Source organism: Ovis aries, chromosome 12, assembly GCF_016772045.2.
Source record: "Ovis aries strain OAR_USU_Benz2616 breed Rambouillet chromosome 12, ARS-UI_Ramb_v3.0, whole genome shotgun sequence".
Lineage (NCBI taxonomy): Eukaryota > Metazoa > Chordata > Mammalia > Artiodactyla > Bovidae > Ovis > Ovis aries.
Window position 1 is genome coordinate 73,198,456 of NC_056065.1, and position 25,987 is coordinate 73,224,442.

Here is a 25,987-nt window from a genome sequence, read left to right on the forward strand (position 1 = left end):
CACAGTATTCTTAGCCTAAGCTCAGCTATAAGAAAACATCTTTCCCGCCCACCCCTCCTCCCATACACTCCATCCTAACAATTCAGTTCCATCTTCCAAGCCACGTGGAAAGCTCAGGGCCCCCATCTGAAACCCCACTTAAGTCCCACTTCATTCCCTCCTTGACTGTGTAGAAACCTCAGGACCTCGCTGCCCCTGTGTGCTGGGGGCCTGACTGTGGACTCTGAGCTGGGGCGGGGCGGGGGCGGCCTGCTATTGCTGCTTCTTGCTTCTTTGCCTGAAAATCCTCCCCCTCCTCTCTAGACTTCTGTAATCGAGGCCCTTTCAGTGGGGGAAAAAAAAAAAGAAAACAAATTCTAAGGAGGTTGAAACTTCAAGATTGTTTTCACTTGGTTCTAAAGTGATCCCCGCAGGACAATGCCTGGCTTTTAGTTCCTGCTCTGTGGTGTGGTCTTCCGCAAGACCAGTGGCCTGCCTGATCTCTTGGGAGAAAATTTCATAGCTGGGGGAAGGGAGGGAGCAGGGCAGGAAGACCACAGATGGAAAAGTTCTTCCTAAAGGCTGCACAGCCTTTGGGTGGGCACTGCCCCGGATCGTGACCCTTTCTGAGCTTCTGGGCTGGTGGCATCCAGCATGGCTATTTATGAGATTCTGGTGAGAGATGCTCAGACTGTGAGCCTGGGAGGCAGGCATGCTTCACATACTTCTTCCATGGAACACTGCTGTCCTTCTCTCCTTCCCAGGCTCCATCTGGTCACGGGGCGGCGGGGGGGGGGGGGGGGGGGGGGGGGAGGGCAGTACTAGCCCCAGACAGAACTCAAAGGCGGAGGAAGCTTATCCTCACCATTGTCGTCACCATATCCCAAAGGGATCCAGTCACCTCATGACCCCATCCTGCCCTGGGCCCTCTATCCCTGGACCCTCATTCTTGTCTGCGCTGATCTGCATGGCTTCCTTAGCCAAAGTTTTCTACTTTGAGTCATAGCCACTTAAGACTCTGCTCCAAAGTGCCTTAAAAAAAAAAAAAAAAAAAGAATCAGAAGGGCTAACTGCTTCAGAGTGTCACCCCACCTGATCGGATGTCCCCAAATCTCAGGGGCACCAAAGTTGAATCCAGAGGCATTCAACACAATCCAAATGTATATCTCCCAAACCAACAGTAGGTGTCTAAGCCGGACGTGAGTAAACTGGGGGAGATGGACACCTGGAAGGGGAGAATCTTGGAGCAGCAGGTCTGCCGCCTAAACCCATAGATAATGGCTCTCAACTGTTTTTGCGAAGTGCCTTCTTCCCCAGGCCTTCTTCACCTAAGGCCCTCTGAGCAAGGACGTGTGGATGCCTTGGGGGCATGCTGGGCAGGCCTCAGAGCCTTCCTGTGGGGCCAGGTGTGGCTCTTTCACAGACCTCAGAGGGATCAGCCCACCCTAAGACAGTTTCTGGGGTTTTCCACTCCTTGAAAGCATGACTCAGAAAGGGCTGTGGGTCTTAGGAGGGAGGTTATCAGTTGGCTCATCTTTCATGAGAATGTACTCTCGGTCTCCAGGCTGGGGCACACAGAACCAGAGGAATATATACATTGTTTGAGCTTCCCTGGTGGCTCAGATGGTAAAGCATCTGCCTGCAGTGCAGGAGACCCGGGTTCAGTCCCTGGGTCGGGAAGATCCCCTGGAGGAGGAAATGGCAACCCACTCCAGTATTCTTGCCTGGAAAATCCCATGGACAGAGGAGCCTGGTAGGCTACGGTCCGTGGGGTCGCAAACAGTCGGACACTGAGCGACTTCACTTCACTTTGGCCATAAAGGGGCTAAAAGACCAAAGCTGGGCCAGTTTCTGGCCCAGGCCCCACAGTTTCCTGGACTAAATTGCACTTCTCATCATCCCCTGGACTGAGAAGTGCAATGGAAAGAGGTCAGGTTCTGGCTCCAGTCTTGGCTTGGCACCAATGAGCTGTGCAGCCCTAGGCAGAGTTCTGTACATCTTTGGGCTTTCACCTTTTCCTTAGAAACAGGAAGATGAACTAGATTGGGGTTCCTTGACAATATTTTTTTTAAGAATATTCGTCCCAGGAGACTCTGCAACCAAAGTGGATTTGCTATCTGCCCCTTCTTGGAGAGTCAAGATCCATGTTAGCTTATTAAAGGCTCTGAGAGTTTTAAAGACACCTGCTTCATGTTCTGTAAGCTGGTGTCTCCCAACTTTACTAGACTGTAATTGTAAATTCTTTCCTTATGCAACTCCTACAAGCATCCAGAAGATCCAGGCTTGCTGAGAGCCTGCTGGGGAAAGTGGGGACTGGGCCAGCTCCGGCGCTCTGCGATTGCATACTTGAGCAATATGTGACATTTCCAGCAGCCTGCTGCCGTGGCTCACAGCCCTGCTCTCCTGTTGGTGCGCGGGCACGTGGCCGGGCCTTGTGCATGCTGTCAGAACCTATCTCCAACCATGGGCTGCAGCTCAAGTGGCTGGTTTGCTTGCCTGGGCCTGGGCCCTGGACCCGAAAGGCCCCCGGACCCTTCTTGATGGACAGACCCTCCCAGGAACACCGGCTGCCTCCCCAGCCCTTCCCCTAATCTGGTGCCTCCAAAGCCAACTCTGCACGCCAACTTCTGTCCACCCCCCCCAAATCACTGAGGAAGGTTGTTTTTCAATTGCCTCCTGCAGTTTACTTCACTCTCAAACCCACATTTAAGTTTAATCAAACCCTGCTGCACTGACAAGCCAGAATTCACAGGCTGCTTAAGGTTTCTTGTGTGCCTCTTGCAGAGGAAATAAAGAGGAAATAAGGGGCTTGAGTTGGTGGCTGAGGGGTCCGCACGTGAGTCACTGGAGAGAGCTGGGCGTGTTCCCTACTCTTCACGCGTTCGGTCTCCTCTGCTGAATGGGGCTAACAATCCCTGCTGTCTCCATTTCCCAGAAATCCTGTGGGTGTCCAATACATCAGTGGGCACAAAAGCATGCTGCAGCCTCTCAAGCCATAAGCCCACTTTACAGGCACGGGCATGAGTCGCTGGGGGTAGGGGGAGAGGGGAAACAATTGGAATAGGGGTGAGCTCACAGCAGGAGACGTGAGTCTGCTGTTTCCCCAGCGGGTCTCGACTCCCACGTGCCTCTCAACTGTGACCCCTTCTTCACTGTGATTCTAAAGTGCTTGAGGACACATGACGCTTCATACATCGTGGTCCTGAAATGCAGACCAATGATTTTATCTGCTGCTCTCCCAAAAAGGGATCTACTGGAGCACAGAGGGGACCGTGCCCGAGTTGGGTTTCTCCATGGGCTGATCTCCATCGGGGCTTCTAGTTCTACGCAGCGCTCAAGGGTCTCATTATTTTTTTAATTAATTAATTTTGATTGGCAGATAATTACTTTACAATATTGTGATGGTTTTTGCCATACATAACCAACACGAATCAGCAACAGGTATACACGTGTCCCCCGCATCCTGGAGCCCCCGTCCCACCTCCCTCCCTACCCCATCCCTCTGGGTCGTCCAGGAGCACTGGCTTTGGGTGCCCAGCTTCAGGCAGTGAACTTGCACGGGTCCTCTATTTTGCATACGGAAATATACAAGTTTCAATGCTATTCTCTCACATCATCCCACCTAGGCTTAACTGTGTGTCTGCCACACTTTGCCTTTAAGATCCTTTTCCACAGGGGAGGTGGGGGGAGCGGGGCAGGGGATGGGGGCGTCGTTGGTACCCAAGTGGAGCTCACTCTACTGCACCCCTGGGAGGGTGAGAGGAGGGGTCGCTGGGAGTGGGAGCAGGAGGAAGGACCATCTTGAGCTCACGATGGCGTGGGTTACACCACTCGAGAAGCTCTGAGTTATACCACGCTTTCCCTTCCCCACCTCCACAGCCGTGCAGCGCCCCCACCCCACCCCCCAACCCCATGGCTAGCTCGCTTTCACTCAGGCGGCTGCACGGCCCCAGCCCCTCGCCCTTGACCGTGCGGTTGTAGCGCCGGCTCACAGCCTGTTTGCAGACAGCCGCCCTCCCTCATTCACGCTGCAGCTCATTCACTCCACTGCCTCTGGCAGGCTGCGGCTGGGCCCCAAGGCTTATTTATTTCTGGCCGCGTGTCTGTGTGTGAATGGGGGACAGGGAGCCAGGGAGGCGCTGTCCTCCTAGAGGGGGATTCATCTCACTTGCCACCACCGGGAATTGCACCCAGACCCTCAGGTGTTCGCTGCTGCAGACATCACCCTGGGTGGGTGATGCCTGTGCTGGGGGCTTTACCAGCATTATCTTGTTTAATCTCTCAAGGTAGGGATCGTCAACCCTATTTTGTAGTGGAGGTACTGACAGGTGGAGATATTAGGAAAAATGACCTAAATCTAACACAGGAAGGGACAGAGCGGGGCACAAGCCCCAGCCCTTCAGACCCCCCCACAGCAGTCTCCCTGTCCACCCCCCACCCCTCCCCACATGGAACCTGTTGCCTCTTTCCTGGAGTTGGTTGTCAGAATTCCACTTACCTCGGACCTCATCCTCAGGGTGCTCTCCTGTAATCCCACCACCAGACTGATTGCCCCTGAAACAAGTGGCTGGCTCCCATTATCCGGGAAGCCTGGATCTCTCAGCTTTCTCAGATTTACGCCGAGGCTGGACGTCTGTCTAATGCCTAAGTGATTCCTGGCTCCAGCTCAAACCTTTTCTCACTCTAACCTTGAGCTTCTTTCCCAAAGTTTTGCCCTACCTTTCTAAAGAGTGCTCTTAATACACATACAAACACTCACACCCACACCACAGCTATCTGCAGTGTAGTATCATGGAAAGGTCTCTGATTATATCAGAAGATCTGAGTGCAAATGCCGCTATCATCAAATGGATACGAGCGTATCCAGCTTTGCCTGATGAAGCCTCAGAAGAAATGCGATTTGCCCCACCAACGCTATGGGCTTGTCTTAAAGATGATTAATTAAAGCACATTACTCACTGTCAAGTGTGGTCCCCATATCAGGTATTACTAAGCACTTTGTGCTATGGCCTGTGGGGTCTTGTCTTTGGTCCTAGATAAAGCTTCAGTCAAGTAGGACTGCCGGGGGTCGGACTGTCGCCAGCCTCTGGTATAAGAAAGATGGTCTCCTTACCCAAGAGGGAACCCTCTTGACTCCCGTGACCCTTCTCAGAGATTTTCCTCTTCATCGGTTGATCTGATTCCAGAACAAGCAGCTGGCCAGCCATGAAGTGCCGCCAGGGCAGCGGCGAGAGAGCCCCGACAACTGCCTCTGGGAGCTTCAGGGTTAATGATCGTGCGTCAAAGTTACGTGGAGAGAAGGGCCCCAGAGTGGGTGGGGGTGGTGGTGGTGAGTCCAGACCTCCTGTGACCATCCTGACTTGAGAACTGAACTAGGGAAGTTGAAAGACGGAAGGGGAGACAGAGGCGCCCCCGGGGAAGGTGAGGGAGGAGCCCCGTGACTGACAGCGGTGCCTCAGCTGAGTTCTGCATCCTAACGCAGCCGGCACCGGCCAGGAGGGACTGAGGCTGGTCTGCCTTCCTTGGGTCTGTGGAGCCACAGGCTGTTTACTAACCTCCTCCCCACCCCTCCACCCCCTCACTGGCTCTCCTAATCCTCACAACTGAACAGGAAGGGAGGACCAGAACAGGGCATTTGACAGATGGGTCAGAGGTTAAGAGATGCAGGCAGAGCAGGAGGGAGGGCGGTGAGGATGCTGGCGGTCCTGACATCCTGCACATGGACGGCCCCTCCAGGCACAGAGCTGACAGGGCTGCCCCTGGAATGCGCGCAGGCATGGCAGGCCAGGCACATAGGAATGTTTTGCTCCCCTTTCTCTGCCCAGAAGGGCAGAAGGTTCCCACTCAAACCAGCCTTTAAGTTATGGCCAGATGACTGCCCCCCCTCCCCCACCAGAGATTCCCTCCCAGACTTCCATTCAGACTTATCTTCCCAAACAGCTACAACTTCCCTCTGACACCTCCAGAGTCAGGCAAGACAGGACCTGGGGCTGAAATAAACACCCAAGTTGCTTGCAAGAGTGGCTGTTCAAACCCACTCTCTTGGTGCCAGCAGCCTCCGGCTAAGCGAAGAAGGCTCCCCAGACCAAATAAAGAAGCAGGTTCATCTTACCCAGGGATTCCGAGAGAATGGTCCTCGTGGTCCTCCCACTCCAGCTCCTACAGGTCTGGGAGGCTTAGCGGGCTCCAGCGCTTCCACAATACACTGAATTAAAGGGGAGGAATGCAGAGGTTTTCTTTCCCAGGACCGTAACCAAGCAGCCTTAAAGGGGAGGAAAAGGAGCTAGGGCGGCTTGCTCCTTCGTTTCCTCTGCCTTTCCTTCCCTCTGAGCAGATCCAGAAAAAATCCTTTTGCCCAGGGCCCCTTTTATGGTGTGTGTGTGATTGTGTTTGCGTTGACATGTGTGCTGCAGAGAGGGGAGGAATCAAAGGCAAAAACAAAATGACAAAGATTTCCATCGGCCTGAACGCGGCGGTAACAGAAAATCAGAGACTGCCTGCCTCAGTCTCCCTCTTAACCACTCCGTAGCTGGTATATGTTGTTTCCGATACCTTCCTGAGCAGTAAGACATCGATACTAGTTGCAGGTAGAGCCCCCCGGGTCTCACTGAACGGGAGGAGAAGCACTTGGATGTCCCGCAGGGGGACCCAGGACTGGACGGCTTCACCCAGTATCGGTGATACGTCCCCTGTTTCTAGAAGCAAAGCATTCCGATCCCTAAGTCTGCCATCCTCTCTTCAGTCCTAACCTGTTGGCCCCCAAGGAGACCATTCCCCTCCTTCCGGAAACTCTAGGCTCTTAAATTGTGCCTTTCCAGTTTTTATCCCTTGGGTTTTTTGAATAAGCAACACATTCCTATGGGTCAGCAATTAGGATTCTATTGAAAGCCATACATAAAGGTGTCTCACCGCATCCCCTCCCCACCCGCCCCTTGCCCCCACCCTGCCCTCCACAAGTGGTCGCTTTTGTTTCTCCTGTGTTTCTCCAGCATTTCATGCAGATACAAACAACAGAATATATATATCCCCTGCCCCCTTTCTTATGTAAAAGGCGACATCTATTTTCATCTCCACAACCTTAATTCAGGTCCCCTTGTCCTCTCTTGGGTACTGTGGTAATAACCTAGATTCTAATTGGTCCCTGGGTGAAGTAGTCCATTGGGATAGTTAAAAGAGGCTCTGGAGAAGGCTTCTAGGTTGGATGCCTGGGTTGTCTATTAACTGGTTGTGTGACCTTGGACGAATGGCTTAACCTCTCTGTGCCTCAGTTTTCTCATCTGGTCAATGGGATGATCACTGAACTTATTGCATGTACTAGTCGAGTGGAGCAAGGCAGAAGGCTTAGAAAAATGACTGGCACGTGGTAGGTTGTCCGTAAGTGTGAGCTACTATTATTCTCTCTCCAACTTTAATTTTTGGTAGAATGATCACCTCAAAAATATTCATTCCCTACAGAATAAAATATAAACACCTCACCCCATCATTGCAGGCATTACAGGATCTGGCATGATATTACCCTGCACCCCACCCCAAGCCCCTCTGTCTACCCAGCCGATGCTCCAGCCACATCATAGGAGACACTGATTTCTAACACACCGCTGATTTCCAGAGCTCCCGACCTTTGCTTCTGCAGCTCTATCCAGGTAGAACGGCCTTTCTTCATTCTCTGCCTATGGAAATGCTATAGATTTTAAAAGCTCACATCAAATGCCATCTCATCCATGAAACCTTCTATGATTTCCTCACCTCTTGAGAAGTAATCACTCCCTCCTCTGTGCTGGTTCCCAAAACTTTTTGTCTACCGCTCTCTCTCTTACTCTTTTTCTGCCTTGAATTCTAGTCTGTGTTCCCACTGCTGTCTCCCTTCCGGGACTGAGAGTTCTTAGCAGAGTGATTTTGCCTCTCCTCCCACCCTCTTGACCTCCTTTCCCTAACCCGCCTGTGTCCCAGGACACAGGATAGGCACTCAGCCAGTGTTTAGTGATGAACCAGATAGGTCCCACCAGAACTGGAAATGCCTTTGAGAGTCAAATAAATAAGATAGGACTTCTCATGGTAGGTATACTAGTCAGTACTCAATAAATGCTAACTCATCAGTACTGGTCACAAGAATAACAGCATATTATTGCTATGGGTCTAGCTTCTGCTTAGTGCTTAGATTCTCTGGGTATAGCATCCCTGATGGGCAGCTCTCTTTTTCCTGCTTGGACACTGGAACCGGGGGGTTTATTGCTGTATGAGATTGTCCGATAAGTTCCATGGGCACCAAAGATGTTAGCAGCTTTGTAGGGAGCTGAATGAAGTCAGACTCAGAATCCACACTCATAGAGCTTCTACCGTCCAAACAGGAGCCAGTCCATTCCGTACTTTGTAACTCAGAGTGTGTTGCTCTGTAGTGCAGAGTACTTTGCATTCTGATACCACTTTGAATCGGGCAAGGACCTGTCTGTGAGCATCCGCTGGCCTCCTCCTGCCAATTCTCTCCCATCAACCTGCACACTGCTGGTGCTGGCGAGCCACAGCGCTGGGGCTGAGTTCTCAGCTGTGCAAACACAAGTAGATTCAGCAGGTGTTAGACTGCGTGGGGCACAGCGTCACCTCTTTATGCCGAGCTCAGAAGGCACGTACTGACTGGGTCACACACCAGACATCAGAGCTCAGAGCGGGCTCAGAACATCCACTGCTCTGGTGCTAACATAGGTGACTAGGAAATGTTTCCCAAGGAGGTGGAAGAGAGCTTTGGGCCTGATAACACGTGCACACTTATGCACACATATCCATGCTTGCAGTTAGACCCCCTTCAGATTCTTGTAAGGGCCTTATCCCTATGTTTCCCCCAATCAGCAATTCAACAAAATGTTTATTAAGCATAAACTGAAACACAGACAACAGTTGGAGATGAAGCAATAGCAGCTAGGATGCTATTAACTCCCACTGTCACCAGAGATGCAGCCATGGGGAGCCAGCTGTGGGCTCGAGATGTCAGGACAGGTTTCATGGAAAAGTTTCATGGGAGTCAGCCTGGGCCTTAAGGATGAGTAGGACCAGATCTGGGAGCTGTGGTGGGTGGGAAGGGATTCGGAAAACATAGAGCTTGGGACGTACAAGACGCGTGCTGGAGATGACAGTCTGCAGTGCAGCGGGAGATTAGATTGGCCAGGCAGGGTGTTGAAACAGCGGGGGCTTTGGGCTTGCCCACCAAGGCAGCAGAGCGTCGCTGCAGGTTCTGAAGCGAGGGTACTGATGGGAGCCCAGTGGTGATATGCTTGATGCTGGGAGAGATCAGAGCCTGGAAAGCCAGCAGAGAAGCTTTGTGGTCACCAAGACCTGAGGGAATGGGGGCCAGAAGAGGGAGCGGGAGTGGGGAGGAGGAATTGGCCTGAAAGGGGCGCCCTTGTCAGTCAGAGAGTGTCCTCTCACCCCGCAATAGCTGGTGGGCCTGAGCTTATCAAGCTGTTGTTAAGTTCACAGTGACGTTGGCAAAAGGAGAAGTGGTCAGGTGTATCCCCAGGTCCTCACCTCTGCTGCTTCCACGTGGCCACCCTTATCCCTCAAATGAACAAAGTAAGGGGTCTTCCTGTAGTTAGGGTCAGAAGGATAAAAGGGAGGTGCGCTCATGGGGACAGAGGAGTCCTTTGCCTGTCAAAGAGGCAAAGATTCTTCCCTCCCCTTGGTCTGTGCTGTCTTTTATATTTTTTATGCTAAAATGGCTATTTTTAATTTTTGCTTAAAGAGTTAACATGCAGTGCACCAACTCTGTTACTAACTGCCTCAAAGCACAAAATGAATTTAGTATTGTAGGTAGAGGAATCATACAGCAAATAAAGGAAAAAGATAAATTCAAAAAGAGGAAATAACAGTAAAGGTCAAGAAATGAGATAGTGGGGGCAGTTCATTGCTATTTGTCTTTTACATTTAATTATATCTCAGATTGTGCTTTCTGGAAAACAAAAGACATGATGAGGGGCCAGGGTGGAAAAGGGAAGGGAAAACAATCTTCATCCATTCATTCATGCAGCGAATATTTGCGAGCTCCTTCTCAGTCCTGGGCGATTAAGCTAGGCTCTGAGCATACAGTAATAAACGCAATAGGCCCAGCCTCTCCCCTAATGAATTCTGTGAATTCTGTGTTCCAGCAGTAACGTCAGATATAGACAAGTACAATTGTGATAAGTACTAAGAACAGTTTAGGGCATTAAGAAACTGTTTAGGGGGATCTTACTAGCCCTGAGGAAGGGCATTTCAAACTGGAGTCAGAAGAAAGAAGAATGAGCTAAAAGAAAGGAACAGCATGTGTAAAGGCCCTGGGGTGGGAAGGAGCCATGCCTATTGAAAAAGCAGAGAAGTACATTGTGGCTGGGCCAGTGGAACAGGAGGGAGAGGAGCCTCAGTTGCTGCTGGTGAAGGCAGAAAAGGAGGAAACTGTGCAAATCTTCAAAGTATCATGGGAAGGATAATGAGCAGGGTGGGGCCTCCAAGGAGCAAATCCCACTGACATCATAACACATTCCCACTGAAGTTGGTTAATAGAGACCAGAAAGAGCTCAAGCAGTGGGAATGAGGGGTGGGGGCATGTAAGGAGGGAATGGAAATGACAGGACAGGCTGGCACACAGGTGTGAATCAGTGTGATACCTGCTACTTTAGTATTTATGTTTTTAAAAATAAGACGCCAGATTTCTAGTGCTTCCAGGAACAGGCATGGACTGCATTGCTCCTGCGGCCTTTGGTGTGCTCACTTTTCAATTGGAAAGTGAAAGTGAAGTTGCTCAGTAGTGTCCAATTCTTTGTGACCTCATAGACTGTAGCCTACCAGGCTCCTCCCTCCATGGGATTCTCCAGGCAAGAGTACTGGAGTGGGTTGCCATTTCCTTCTCCAGGGGATCTTCCTGACCCAGGGATCTAACCCAGGTCTCCTGCATTCCAGGCAGATGCTTTATCCTCTGAGCCACCAGGTGGGCTTATAAAAAGTCTTCTCATCTAAACACCTTTCTTTGGGTCCACAGGCAAAAGGGACCACCCTCTCTGTTCTCCCAAAGCCCATCTCTACATGGGCATCCAGCTTGCTCCATCTGATACATGCCAAGTTTGGCCCATAAGTGACAAGTTCTCTAAGGGTACGAGCCTTGCCTCAGTGACCTCTATAACGACCCTGTTGCCTGGCAGAGAGCCAGTTCCACAAATGTCTTCAAAATCAAAGCACTGAGTAAAACCTAAAAGGAGAGTTTTCTGGTGCGTCCTGAGTTTGACACCATTAATGATGGGCAGAGCAGGAGTTCAGCCCATTAGTAACAGGCTACCATGAGCTGCCTCACGCACACGCAGAATCCAAAAGAAGATACCAAACAGTTCTTTTCTTCTGGTTTTGTTGCATCTTGCAATTTCTTTAGGGTCCGCAGAATTGGGTGTTGGGTGGCCTATTCAGTCAGCGTCTCTGGCTACTTCCCCATGCCCCCTCCACCTAGGGAGGAAGGTATCAGTCCATGACAACTGGGCTTCCTCTTTCTGCTTTCCTCTTCCCCACGATTCCTCCATCCTATATACCCTCCCCTCACATCTTTCTGTCCTTTTCTGCTTTCTGTCCTTCTCAGGTTCAGCAAGTCTTCAGTTAAATCTTGCTCTAGCCTAGATGTGGCTGGGGTGGCTTTGGATCCTGTGGGTGGAATGCCTACAAGGTGAGCAGATTTTCACCTAATCCCCTCCTCACATGCTAGCCGTGTATCTATGGCTGAAAGAATCTGTCAGCTTTATTGCCTTGAGTCATATTCCCAAACGAGCCCAGTCTTGGCATATGCCCTGTTCCAGGAAGAAATGGGGGACAGGACAAAGCCTTTTTCCCCAGACTTTGGATTTTCGGCTGATGACCTAATCAGTTTCTATGTGGGAACTTGCTTCTGGTCCCCAGCAGAGATTGCAGGACACTTTGTCCTCCGTGTCCATCATTATCTGCAGTTTTTCCATATCCATAGCTGGTGGAATCAATCATGACTCTCCAAGGTCACCAGTGTGACCTTGAAAGACAGTAGGGGGAGGGGTTAAGGGTAGTGGGTAGGCAGTCATGCATATCATTTGCCTGATTCAAAGTTTTGTTAAGGCTGCTTAACAAAGCACCCTAGTGTGCAATTTGATTTTAACCTCCTTTTTCTGTTTCTTCTTAACCCTGCAGGGGATGGACAAATAGACTGGCGTATAAAAATTATGATGGCGAAAATTTCACTGAAGAATTCAGCCCACATCACCACATTTACAGAGATGCCCCAGACTGGGGATTAGGTGACCAACCATTGGTCCCCAAAGCATTTTTTCTTCTTTTTTTTCTATCTAAGCAAGCTGGGATTAGTCGAAATCTCAAGGATCTTCCTGTTCTGCTCTGTGAAATTGGGTTAACAGTGTCAGTCTACCCCATGAGTCTGTCAGGGTCAAATGACACGAAACGATGTGTGTGGAATATGAAAAGTAATGCTGTGTCTATTTCCGGTTGAAGTAATGTGTCTGACGCCAGGTCCCCTGCCTTGGGCAGAGTTACAGTACAGCAGGGCTGCTCTCGGCTTCTCCGGAGGGAGGCGGGGTAGCCGGGCTCCCTCTGTGCCAGTGCGAGCTGCCACTGCCCTCTAGTGACAGCCTTCTGACCAAACGTGCTGTCTGCCCTCTGGCTGACGGGGAGAGCAGACCTCTTCCTGTAGGACTGTTTCTGACCCATCCTTCGTCAATAAATCCTCACCTCAAATTCTCCACGTGTGTGCTCTGGGTGGGTGAGCGCTGCTCTTTTCCATGCTATTCTACGAATTGACAAATATGTGTCAGGAGTCTGCTATGGGGGTGGGCAGTGTCCGGGGTCTGCTATGGGGGTGGGCTGTGTCCGGGATCTCTTATGGGGGTGGGCTGTGTCCGGGGTCTACCATGCGGGATGGGCAGTGTCAGGGGTCTCCTATGGGGGTGGGCTGTGTCAGGGGTCTCCTATGGGGGTGGGCTGTGTCAGGGGTCTCCTATGGGGGTGGGCTGTGTCTGGGATCTCCTATGGGGGTGGGCTGGTCAGGGGTCTACTATGGGGGTGGGCTGTGTCCGGGGTCTGCTATGGGAGTGGGTTGTGTCCGTGATCTCCCGTGGGGGTGGGCTGTATCTGGGATCTCCTATGGGGGTGGGCAGTGTCAGGGGTCTGCTATAGGGGTGGGCTGTGTCCAGGATCTCCTATGGGGGTGAGCTGTGTCAAGGGTCTACTATAGGGGGTGGGCTGTGCCAGGCATGGAGATGACTCCCCGCCTCACCCATGTTCTGTCTCTTTGAGGAGTGGGCGATCTCACACCAGTTATCCGCAGGAGGTCAACCTGCTGGAAAATTTCCCGGGGTGATAACTGAGCCTCCCGCCATGTCCCTTGGCCCCCCGTCATGGAAGTGACCCGACAGGACCAAAGAGATGACCTGCTGACTGTCTCCATCCCCCAGGTGCCCAGCACAGAGGCGTTCTGGAAGGACCCACCTACTGAAGAATCTGTCTGCTGAATGAATAAGTTGACCTTCAGGAGTGCCTTCCTGGATACACCCGGAAATTCTCTAACATGTGTACATCTCCTTGAGGGTCACAGTGAGGAAGTTAGGCGTCAGATGGGAGAGAAGACTTGGAACTGCCTTTTAAGTGTCTGACTACGAGTTCCTAGGCAGTTTGTTAACCTTTCTGTTTCTCTTACGCAAAATGCACCCAAGGGAACCACCTTTCTCGGCTAGAGGGGCCTAAGAATTAAATGAGACAATGTACCTGAACTCCCTGGAAAAGGATCTGCGCTCAGGAAGTGGACCCTTTGAGGGTGTGAGTGAGAGAGACAGGGCAGGGACCTGCACAGAGAGGAGGGCGGCTCAGAGGCTGGGCAGATGGGGAAGGGGCCGTGTCCTCATAGATGGTAGGCGTGACTGCACGAGTGTGCTTTGTAGATGGTAGGCGTGACCGCACGGCTGGGTGTGCACGCCTGCAAGCCGAGCTCTGGGCAGAGGATTTCCACATCCAGGGAGGTCTCAGCTTAAGATCCTAAGGTGTGCCCATGACAGGTCTTCTACCCTCCTGGGATAACTGTCTCGTCCAGGAAGAGCAGCAGTGCTGAGCGCCAGACCCCTCCAGTACTTGGGCAAGCCTGGTGTGCGCCCTGGGTACGACTTAGTTATAAGCAGGAGAAGGGCTCTGAGACACCAGACCTTTCCTTAGTGATGGGCCAGGGACAGTGACACCAGGACTCTCATAATGCTAGGACCTAAGAGCTGGACAGCGTTCTGGGGACACACCCACCCCCAGTGCCCACCGCAAAAGTCGCCACAGAAATCTCACCTTCCAGTGGCCCTCTGTCCACCCCGGCCAAGGGTAGCTGAGCCCCTTCACCCTCCCTGCATCCAAAGTTTCGGGCTGGGTGGGGTGCTCCCAAGGCTGCTGGCAGCATCACCCTCCAAATGTTCTCATCTCCCATTGTTCCTGAGATAGAACACTTAAATAATAGAGCCGATGATAAGTAGAAATCAGCAGAAATCGTTTAGTCCTAAGGAAGAAAACCATTGGTTGATTCAGACGCCGGATCTCTTGTTTGACTGTTCACAGTGCTACGGTCCAAATCTGACCTTGGGAGATGCGCTGAGAGCATCTTGTGGAGGGAGAGAATGCAGGCAGGAGGCCTCCAGGGCCAGGTCTGTGGGCTGAGAACAATGGCCGGCCTCATCTCTGTCTCTGGGCCCCGCCCTGGGAACAGACACAGTGCACTCCACGTCCAAGGCTAGTTTCTGTACCTCGGGTTGGAGGCGAGTCTGCAGCACGGGGTGGGGGTGGGGGGAGCAGGCTGGAACAGAGGCTTCGTGTTATGTGATGTTTTGATCTCAGCTTTCAGCACTGCTACCTCCCCTACAGGTGGGAGGAAGCAGGAAATGGTCTGCCTGGGCTTTCCAAAACTCTGGGGAAAGCAGCCAAACTGGAAGCTTACCGACGGAACAAGAGCTTGCCTTCTGGTGCTAGCAAGGCCAGCGTACTCGGTAGCACTGGAAAATGACTGACTGATCTCGGGCTGCAGAGGTCCTCAATGAGCCTAAAGGGTCACGCTGGGGGCCCGGGTCTGCAAGATGAGAAGGGGGGTGGGGAGGAGGCATTTCTTCTGTTCCTCTGCTGGACAAGGGCACGCAGATCCCAGGGGCAGGAGGAAAGGGTAGCACCAAAGGCAGTCCTTGTTCCTTTTCCAATCCTAGGAAGCTTTGGGAGGAACAACCCCAGGAAGGAAAAATCCCAGGAAGCTTTTTGAAACAAGGCAACGTCAGTCACTTTGGACATTTCTCTGTAAGGTAAGGTTGACCTCATGGCAGCCTGTGACCAGCTGAGAATGGGAGGATTAGGGACCAAGGCAGAGCTCAGTATCCAGAGAGGGGGCTGATGGGTAACAGCTGGTGCATCCCGCAAGAGGCCATGTGTGCAGGGCGCAGCAGTGGGGGTCCAGGAGCAGGCAGTTTTCTGAGATTATCCTGCCATGTGCCTTCGTGTGGGCCGCCTCCTTTGCCTGAGTGTCCTCTCCTTTCCTGATGGGAAGATTACTGACTGTGCTTTAAAAACAGCTCACATCTTACCCCCTCCATGAAATCCGTCGTGACAAAGTGATTCATTCTCTCCACAGTGTTGGCAATCTCTTATTCATTTCTGCTATCATTTTCAAAATGCTAAATTATTAGATGAACGTTATTTCATGAAATATTGAGCCCTTAGAGTAGATACTTGGTCTTTAAGTGCTTCTCATATAGAGCTAGTAATTTATTAATTCATTCAGCAGACATAAATAAGGATTTAGGGAGGTCAGCTGGCTGGCAGCATGGGGGTGAGATTTGATGGGGGTGCTATCAGGGCAAAACCCGGAAACCCAAGATGAAGGTGGAAACAAATGCAAAGAAGTGTCCTTGTCCCCCAGGAACTGGACACTGGGTAGAGTTCTGATGCAGGGATTCCAGCACTGGAATCCAGGTTGGAAATGAGGTCCAGGAAGGAGAATTCACTGCAGCAATGAAACAGGGACTCCGTCACCGAGTTGAATGCTTGCCCTGAGAAAGGCTGGATGCTGACTGAGTTTCAGGAACAATGAGCAAAAGGATCTTCTAGGCTCCTTAGTGGAAGGGAGTCCTGATGTCCAAGCTGGGGTGGGTCTGAGTGAGTCTGCCGCTGGGGGTCAGGGTTGAACGGATCTCAGTTGCAGTTGGAGGACTGATGCCTCAACAAACCAGAGTCTGGACCATGGCTTTGTCCTCTCTTCTCCATGGAGGGAACCCAGGTATCCATTGCCAGCCCTCCAGCCTAGAGCAGCGGAACGCTGGCCCACCTGACGGGATTCCTGGAGAACTGACCCCTGCTCCCTTGGATATTAGACATGCCACGTGCAGCCTATGGAAGCGACGCCTGCAGAGACACACGTACTGCCTGCCCGTGTTTTCCGCAGAGCCTACTTCTAGTTTTAAAATTCGGTAACAGTTCTGTGGCTTTTGTCTTTCCATGGGGAGCATCACACACTTTCTCGATCCAGGAAAAATCTCCTAGGAGAGATCTTGCTCCTAACCCATGGATTAGAGAAGGGAGGATTAGAGTCAGGTGTGCTAAACGTGTCTGTGGGTGGTGGTTAATCATCACCAAAGCAACCAGAAAGTGAAGTGGACAAGTCATCTAAGTTTTAGTCTTGAAGACATTTCAGGTCCTAGCAGCCCTTTGCAAATTCTCGTCTCACAGAAGAGGTTTTCATTCGGGATGACTTCAGATAAATCTGAGCCTCAGTTTCTTCAACTCTACAATGGAGGAATAATCTTGTAATTTTTGTAAGTAATCTTATAAGTGGGCTTCTCTGGTGGCTCAGTGGGGAAATAATCCACCTGACGATGCAGGAGACACAGGAGATGCAGGTTCGATCCCTGGGTCAGGGAGATGCCCTGGAGGAGGGCATGGTACCCACTTCACCATTCCTGCCTGGAGAATCCCAAGGACAGAGGAGCCTGGTGGGCCACAGTCCACAGGGTTGCAAAGAGTTGCACGTGACTGAAGCAATTGAGCATCCAGTCTTGTAAGTAAGCACTTGTCAGTAAGTAATCCTGCCTGCGTTCAGGTTCTTATGAGAATAGAGGATACAGCTCCTGTGGGGTCTTCACAGCCCCCTTTGTCTTTTCTGGGTACACCCCTTTTCTGCTGGGAAATTCTCATTTTCTTGTCATATAGGTCTGATGGGAGCCATCGTGAATATGTAGAACCTACCCTTGGCCACAGTTGATGGATCAGTGGTGAGTACAAGTCAATTATGTTTAGTTTTGTTCCTAATGAGCTTCACATTTATTTTTTTAAAAAACGTTTTCTTTTGGATTTTCTGGGCTTTGTGGATTTTGTAATTGTAGATAATGGGTGGTAGAATTATAGGTAGTTGAGTCTACACATATTTAGATCACACACGTCTATTTTCTCTATTAGAATGTAAATTCCTTAGGGAAGACATGAACACCACCCCCAGGGGTCCCACACCCTCAAGTTCATCATGTCTAACGTGAAGTTAGGAGTAGGAAGCGTCAGGGGTGATAGGGAGCCAGAAAACTAAACGTGACATTGTCTTTCCACCTCTGGAAAGACAGAGGTCCCTCTGCCTGCATCCTGTGTTACCCTCTTGGTCATCCACCGGGTCCCCTGAGTCATCTGGGGTCCCCCAACCTCCCTCACCCTTCCCTATCCAATAAGTCTCCTAGTCTTGCTGATTTCACTTCCTATGAATTTGCCCTTTCTTCTCCATTCCTTAATGACTTGACTCCATCACCTCTTGCTTGGATCATAATAAGAGCTCTGAACTGGTCTTACTTCCTCTGGTTTTGTCTCTCTCCCATCCCCATTCTTTGCTAGCCCTGCTAGAGTGCTTGATCTGAACATATCACTCATTTAAGATCTGCCCTTAGCTCCCCGCTGTTTGCGGGACCAAATCCAAGCTCTATGGCACAGCACAGATGTGGCTCAACTCCCTGCATGTGCCTTGATGTTTCATGCTTCATGGACGTTTTCGTGCAGGACCTCTCTTTTTGCTTAGGATACCCGTGCTGTGTTCTTCACCTTTAAAAGTCATCTCAGGCTTCCACTCCTTGAAGAGCCTTCTTTGGACTAGGTAAAAAAGTCTGTGACACTTTATCACTCTATTTATGTACCTTTATCACTCAGCACATGATTTTGTGTTGAAAATATTTTCCTAATGACTGTCTCCTCAGCTGGACTGCAAATCCTTTGAGAACAGGGACTGTGCTACACTCATCTTTGTAGCCTTAGTCCGTCCTTAGTGCACGAGTAGATTCTTAAGACGTGCTGAGGAAGATGTGAGTGTGAGAAAGATGCTTCCGGGCTCATCAGGGAACCTCACGAGGTTACCTGCCAGTGATCTTCTTGCATGGAGGTTGAGTAGATTCTGAGAAAGCACCTTGGTGTATGTCTGCTGATGGGGTCCAGATATAAGAGGCCACGTCTTAGGAAACCAGGACTGTTCTATAGAAGCCTACATGCAGAGGAGCCAAGGAATGCTCTGGAAGAAGCCACTCTGAGGCACGATCAGCTTGCTCCTGGGAAAGACACTGCTGGTTAGATGGGAAGAGCATAGTCTGGTGGCGGTCACTGGGAATCACCCTTGGCTTGGTGCTAAAATGTGCTCTCCAGAAGAAAAAGCGCTTCTTACTGAACCCAGAAAGTGTCGTTTCAGCAAACTCTGTAAGCCGTTACGGCACAAACAGCCTCTTAACAGTGTTCCATGAAGGGGAAAGAGCCATTTCCGACGGACTCCTCTTCATTCTCAAACTGGCTGTGCACAACAGGATAGGTGCTGAGAAGGTCAGGACCCTGGAGACGGTGTGATGGATCAGTGATGGTCACCAGGGAGGAGCTGCGTGGCTCAAAGCAGGTGAGATCAGAGGGGCAGGTGCAGAGTCCCCAGGCATCTCAGAGCAGCAGCAGCAGAGAGACTTGCTCAAGGGCAGACATGAAACAGCCCCTGAGGATTTGCAATAATACTTGGGGCAACTTTGCAGAAGGCTTTCCTTTTGATGTGAACTGGAGGGGTGGAGTCGAAAAGGAGGGGACATTTGGGTTATTACTCAGGGAGATTTCCACTCTATACTGATAGGCCAGCAAGCTGGAGAAATTAAATCTAGAATCTAATTAATGAGTTGTTTCTTTTTCTCTTTATCCCTTGGACATGGGCACCCCATCTGGCCTGGCAGATGAGTCTGTGGTTGTGGGAGGGTATACCTTCCTGTTATGGGTTGAATTGTATTTATCTCAAGTTCATATATGGATTTTGAGATTTCCTAACATACACCACCAACCACTGCACCCCCCCCCCCCACACACACACACCAATGCCAGTAACTCAGAGTGTGACTTTACTTGGAAATAGAGTCCCTGCAGATGTAATTAGTCAACATGAAGTCATCGGGGTGGATGCTAATCCAACATGACTGGTGCCCTTATAAAAGGGGACATTTGATCACAGGCACGCAGAATGTACACCATGTGAAGATGAGGGCGGAGATCGGGAGGAGGCCTGGGTAAGCCAAGAAACACTAGAGACTGCTGGCAAACCAGCAGAATCTAGGACAGAGGCAAGGAAAAGACCTTCCTTCACGACTCCCTGAAGGAATCAACCCTACCGACTCCATGCAGAAGGCTTTCAGTTTGATGTGAATTGGAGGGGTGGAGTGGAAGTGGTAGGGACATTTGCGTTAGTACTCGTTGAGGTTTTGAACACATAGCCTTAGGAACTGTGAGACAGTACACTTCTGTTGTTTAAGCCCCTCATATGTGGTCCTTTGTTACAGCAGTCCTAGAAAATTAATGTGATTCCCTGGTAACTCAGCTGGTAAAGAATCCTCCTGCAATGCAGAAGACCCTGGTTTGATTCCTGGGTCTGGAAGACTCCCTGGTGAAGGGATAAGCTATCCACTCCAGTATTCATGGACTTCTCTGGTGGCTCAGATGGTAAAGAATCTGCCTGCAATATGGGAGACCTGGGTTCGATCCCTGGCTTGGGAAGATCCTCTGGAGAAGGGAACGGCTACCCACTCCAGTGTTCTGCCCTGGAGAATCCCCATGGACAGAGGAGCCTAGTGGTCTTCAGCCCATGGGGTCGCAGAGTCGGACAGGACTGAGCGACTAGGCACAGCACAGCAAACTACTACACCTTCACAGGGACGGATGGGACTGAACTGGGGGTAGGAAGCTCGAGCAGCTGGGTAGGGAAGCAAGGCTGTGCCGGATCCGCCCGCCTACCACCCTCTCTGCCCGCCCCCAACACGGGCAGGAATGCGAGTTGGGGAAGGTCCCAGGTCTGCCTCTGTTGTTTGTTCTCTCAAAACGTGAAATCCTCAATCCTTATTTTTTCATTCTCAGTCTGGAGTCAGAGCCCCCGGGGTGCCCTCCAGGAGCTGTGTAGGCAACATGCTTTACGTGTCAGAATTAGCTGACAAGTGAGTGGTTATCGCTTGTTTTTCACCACACCATTCCCACTGCTGGCCCATCTGACTCTTGCAAGAAAGGGAAGACGTGATCTCATGCCTTTGCCCACCTGGAGCTTAAGTCAGAGACAATCGCTTTAGTCACTGCTTGACAGCACTGTGCCCGGGAGTGCCAAGTGCACCCCTGGGCAGGCTGAGAGCCTCCTAACGCAGGCCTTCAAGGCGGGGTGGCTCATTTGAGCACTTAGTCGATTCTCAGTCGTCTGTCTTCGGTCAGACCCCAGGTTGTAGACAAAGGCTTCAACTGTTAGCAGAAATGATGGCTGTTCAGTGAATGTGAGTGTGTGTGTGTATCTGTGTGTGAGTGTGTGTGTGAGAGAGAGGGAAATGGATGGAATAATTGGCCTTGGATCTTTGATAGCTGTCTAAACAAAATACCCAGTATTTTTAGATCGCCTTGAAAACTGTAGTGTTTCAAAAATCATTGCCAGGGAGATTTTGAAGTTTTATTAAGAAAAACAGGAAATGAGAGAATTGTAAACCCCAGGGAAGAAATCTGACATTTTGAGGCCAAAGACTGACTCCCTTTGATGCACTAACAAGGATCATTGAATATCCTGTGGTTGGGTATAACAAATCCCTCTTGATGATGTAACCCTAGAAATACCAGGAGTGACTGCTACTGCTAAGTCACTTCAGTCGTGTCCGACTCTGTGTGACCCTATGGAAGGCAGCCCACCAGGCTCCCCCGTCCCTGGGATTCTCCAGGCAAGAACACTGGAGTGGGTTGCCATTTCCTTCTCCAGTGCATGAGAGTGAAAAGTGAAAGTGAAGTTGCTCAGTCGTGTCCGACTTGTAGCAACCCCATGGACTGCAGCCTACCAGGCTCCTCCGTCCATGGGATTTCCCAGGCAAGTGTACTGGAGTGGGGTGACTGCTGCTGCTGCTGCTAAGTCAATTCAGTCGTGTCCGACTCTGTGCAACACCACAGACAGCAGCCCACCAGGCTCCTCTGTCCCTGGGATTCTCTAGGCAAGAGCACTGGAGCGGGGTGCCATTTCCTTCTCCAATGAATGAAAGTGAAAAGTGAAAATGAAGTCCGTCTGTCATGTCTGACTCTTCGCAATCCCATGAACTGTAGTCCACCAGGCTCCTCCGACCATGGGATTTCCCAGGCAAGAGTACTGGAGTTGGGTAAAGGGTAAACCGAAGCGCAGAATTTGAAGTTCTCGAAGGCCCTAGACTAGCGCCCTCTGCTGGCCATTCTTCTGCAGCCGAGTCCTATTTCACTGTGAGGGAAAAACCAAACTCTTTGGATATCTGTCTCCCAGATGTACTTTTTTCTAGCTCCTCCGTTCCCGATTTCTTGTGAAATTGGGACTTAAGTTTACATAGGGTTAAAGGTTTATTTATTACTATTTTTGGCTGCGCTGGGTTTTTGTTGCGGAGAGCAGGCTTTCTCTAGTTGCTGTGAGTGAGGCGGGCGACTCTTCGTTGCAATGCATGGGTTTCTCACAGTGGCGGCTTCTCTTGCGAAGCATGGGCTCCATGCGTCCGGGCTTCAATAGCTGTTGCCTGTGGGCTCAGTAGCTGAGGTTCACAGGCTCTAGAGTGCGGGCGCAGTAGTCGTGGTCCACGGCTTAGTTGCTCCGAGGCATGTGGGATCTTCCTGTAGCAGGAATTGAACCCGTGTCCCCTGCCTTGACAGGTGGATTCTTAACCAGCAGACCACCAGGGAAGCCTGAATGTGGGTCTTTGGTAAGGCACAATAGACGAACGGTTTTCATTGGCATCACCCATGACGTTTTGAGAGCCTATCACTATCAGAGGGAGAAAGGCTCATTTTTCATGTAGGTATTCTCACCTGAAGAGTTGTTTTAGTCACCACTCACTGGGATTGCCCTTCAACAAGGCTAAGACTCAAAGCCTGCTCCTACGATGCTTTCAGGTAGGAGCCAAGCTCAAAGGTCATGAGAGGAGGTGCTGAGACTTTGGTGTGTGTGGGGGGCTCACATCACAGCTGGCCATGTTCCTTCGGGTGGAACAGGGCCAAGGGGAGGGGTTGGGGGTAAAGAGGGACAGAGTGAGAGTAAGGACATCCCTGGGTCCCCATTTTAGGAGGACCTGTATGATGCGGGAGGCAATTCTATGAGACAAGTCAAGAGATGTCTTGTCTCATCCTTTTGATCACTGAAAAACTGCTAGGAAGACTCTGTTGTTTGAGGGGAACTTCCTTGGCCTTTTGGACATTGTGGGGCATCAGCGAGGGCCTTAAACACCCTCTGTTGGAACTGGATCCCATATTAATATATCCGGCTTGAGCCAACTCCATATATCAGTAGCGTTACTGGTGTGGCGTTGCTCTCTGTAGAACTGCTTATATTTAGAATAGTCTGAACTATCAGCTTATCCAGAAACTAGGCCTTCCCACTAGAGTCTCCTCCATTCTCTCTTCAAAAATAAGATTAACTGCAGAGCGAAGGCGCGGAAGAGCGGCCTCTAGTGTCGGACTGGCTGGGTGACAATCCCAGCCCCGTGTCTCCCTGTGTGACCTGGGGAAACTGCATCACCACAGGCTGTTTCAACTCCCTCATTCGTAATGGAAGTGTAGAGGGTACTTACCATTAGTGCTGTTGTGAGAGACAAGTGAGTCAATACACAGAAAGCACTTAGTTCCTGGCACATAGTAAGCACTCAGTGGCTATTGTCTAGCGTCATCACCACCACCACCACCATCATCACCATCACCACCACCATCACCATCACCACCATCACTATATCATCACCATCATCATCATCACCACCACCATCACCACCATCACCCCCACCACCACCATCATCTTCCCATCATCACCATCATCACCACCACCATCATCATCATCACCATCATCACCACCATCTCCACCACCACCATCATAACCATCACTATCATCATCATCACCATCATCATCACCACCACCACCACCACCATCACCACCGCCATCACCACCACCACCACCACCATCACCACCACCACCACCACCACCACCACCATCATCATCATCACCACCACCATCACCATCATCACTACCACCACCATCATCTTCACCATCATCACCCCCACCACCATCATCATCACCCCCACCACCACCATCATCTTCCCATCATCACCATCATCTTAACCATCACCACCACCATCACCACCACCAGCATCATCACCATCATCACCACCACCATCATCACCATCATCAGCACCATCACCATCATCATTATCACCACCACCACCACCGCCACCGTCATCACCATCATCACCACCACCACCATCATCACCATCATCACCACCACCACCATCATCATCATCACCACCACCACCATCTTCACCATCATCACCACCACCATCATCAACATCACCATCACCACCATCACCACCACCATCACCACCATCACCACCACCATCACCACCATCACCACCATCACCATCACCAGCATCTTCACCATCATCGTCGCCATCACTGCTCTATGACCAGCGTGTGAGAAGCTGAAAGTGTGTCCTGATAACCACCGTTTCACGTTGACGAGGTTGCACACATTCCTGTGAGTGAGCACGTGTGCTGGACGGGCAGGGTTGCAGCGCAGGTGACCCCCAGTATCCAGCCCAGCTCCCTCTCCCTCTAGGGACGTGGCAGGCTTCTACCTGGAACATGGCAGGGCTTTGTGAGTAATGTGGCTGGTGAAATGTGAATGCGCATAATTAGTGTCCTCACTTCTGGGCTGAGACAGTTAAAAGCCCAAATGTGATTCTTCACTTTCTTTTCCTTTGTCACAGCAGCTTAGAAGGTGAGATGTTCCAGAAATTGCAGCTATAAGATGATGAGCCATCTGTTGACCCGAGTCCTCCAGCGACTGTGTGTAACGGAGATGCGCTGACTCGTATTCCATATGCAGCATGAACAAGAAATAAACTTTCATGGTGTGAAGCTACTGAGGCTCATGAGTCATCACTGCAGCACAGCCTAGCCTGGGAGTTCTCAGTCTGGTCTGCTCACCTGGGATCCTGTTAGAAATGCAAATTTTCAGGCTCCACTGCACACATACTGAATCAGAGGCCGAGGGGGAGGCTGGGTTTTAACAGCCGCTCCAGGTGAATCTGACGTAGGTCAAGTTTGAGAACCACTGCTCTAACTGATCCTGAATAACACAAGTGGCGAAGGCCAGGGGAAAAGGAGGCCTGCTCTCTCAGCTCCCAGTTACACAGGCACTTTGACCCTCTAGGTGGCTGCTGTTTGGGATGATCCCTTCTGCTTCACCCTTTCCCACTGGTAGAGATATTTAAGCATTGGCTATCTCAGAGATGGTTGGCTGGCATCACCAAGTCAATGGACATGAACTTGGGCAAACTCCGGGAGACAGCGAAGGACAGGGAGGCCTGGCGTGCTACGGTCCATGGGCTTGTGAAGAGTCAGACATGGCTTAGTGACTGGACAACAACATCTCAGGAGAAACACCAGACAGATCAAGGCCCGGGGTTTTTCTTGAAGTCAACGGATCTCTTCATTTACTTGAAGTCAATGGGTTCATTGTTGCTTTAACAAGGCGAATGCTTTCTAGTTCTTTCAGGTGTGTCTGAAACCGTGGGGATTTATAGCTGTCTTTCTCACTCTCTGCTCCACAGCCCCTCCTTTCCCCAGGGAAGACAGAGTCTGGTGGTCCCCATTTCACCAAGGAGGAAAATGAGGCTCAGCAAGCTCAAGTTATTTGTCCATGGAACGGAATCACAGCGTTGCACTACAGCCCTGGCGCTCAGCCTCCTGTGAGCAGGGGCTCAGCCAGTGGCTGTAGAACAATAAAGATACAAGGACATTAGCTCGCCTAATACATTTATTCAATTGTCTGAGCTCAGCTGCATCTCAGTCCTGGTGCCCATCGCTGTGCCTGGATGGGTCCCAACAGCACTAAGGAGGCGTCTTGGCAATGCGCCGCACAAGAGGGACAAAGCAGATGACTGAGCAGGAACAATCTGATCCAACACTTCCTGAGTCTTTTGCTGAAGAGCTGTCTCAGAGAAATGACAGCCTGTGGTCAGCAGAGAGCAGTATTGTTCTAACAACTACTGTGTGGGGAGCAGGATGCCTGCTCCCATCCACCCTGGCAATACTGATGGAATTGACAGAGGCCAGAGGGTGCATTTAAAGAACAAAAACAGCAAAAAAATAAATAAATAAATAAAAAATCCATATACCCACCATATTATTAGACAATTAGCATTGCTTATATAATTCTTTCAAATTTCTGTCTGAAAACTTTCACATTAAAACGTTAAAAGAAGAAAGAGGATAAAGCCCTAAGCTGGCCCAGCTCAGTCCCATGGCTAGTGAGTAGCTCACCCATCTAGACCAGTCCCGCAGCTGCAGGATGGATGTGTTGGCACTGGCCTTCATTAAGCATCTTATTCTTAACATTCATCATGTTCTTGCTGCTCAGAGACCTGCCCTCCGAGAGCTCCCTTGCTCTCTTTCCTTCCCTGTCTTTTCTTTCTTTCTCTTATTCCTCCCTCGCATTCTCTCCTTTAC

At 50.7% G+C, this 25,987-nt stretch overlaps 1 protein-coding gene and 1 long non-coding RNA gene across 5 annotated transcripts in view; one reads left to right on the top strand and one right to left on the bottom strand.

The window, feature by feature from the left end:
- CAMK1G (calcium/calmodulin dependent protein kinase IG) overlaps positions 1 to 6,148 on the bottom strand; it is a 32,731-nt gene extending 26,583 nt beyond the window's left edge. For 2 of the 3 annotated variants that reach the window (XM_027975980.3, XM_042229265.2), the window contains exon 1: positions 5,093 to 5,353. In XM_027975980.3, coding sequence (XP_027831781.3) covers positions 5,093 to 5,333 — 241 coding nt within the window. In that variant the 5' untranslated portion in view covers positions 5,334 to 5,353. Of the gene's footprint in view, positions 1 to 5,092; positions 5,354 to 6,091 lie in introns of those variants that run through there. The other variant, XM_027975981.3, reaches the window with a different exon arrangement.
- LOC114117304 (uncharacterized) overlaps positions 1 to 25,675 on the top strand; it is a 43,340-nt gene extending 17,665 nt beyond the window's left edge. Inside the window, exons 2-6 of one of the 2 annotated variants that reach the window (XR_009595879.1) lie at positions 12,145 to 12,726; positions 13,422 to 17,246; positions 18,013 to 18,106; positions 18,207 to 18,886; positions 24,247 to 25,675. This is a non-coding gene — a long non-coding RNA (uncharacterized LOC114117304). Of the gene's footprint in view, positions 1 to 9,091; positions 11,654 to 12,144; positions 17,247 to 18,012; positions 18,107 to 18,206; positions 18,887 to 24,246 lie in introns of those variants that run through there. The other variant, XR_009595880.1, reaches the window with a different exon arrangement.
- The last annotated feature ends 312 nt before the right edge of the window (positions 25,676 to 25,987 follow it).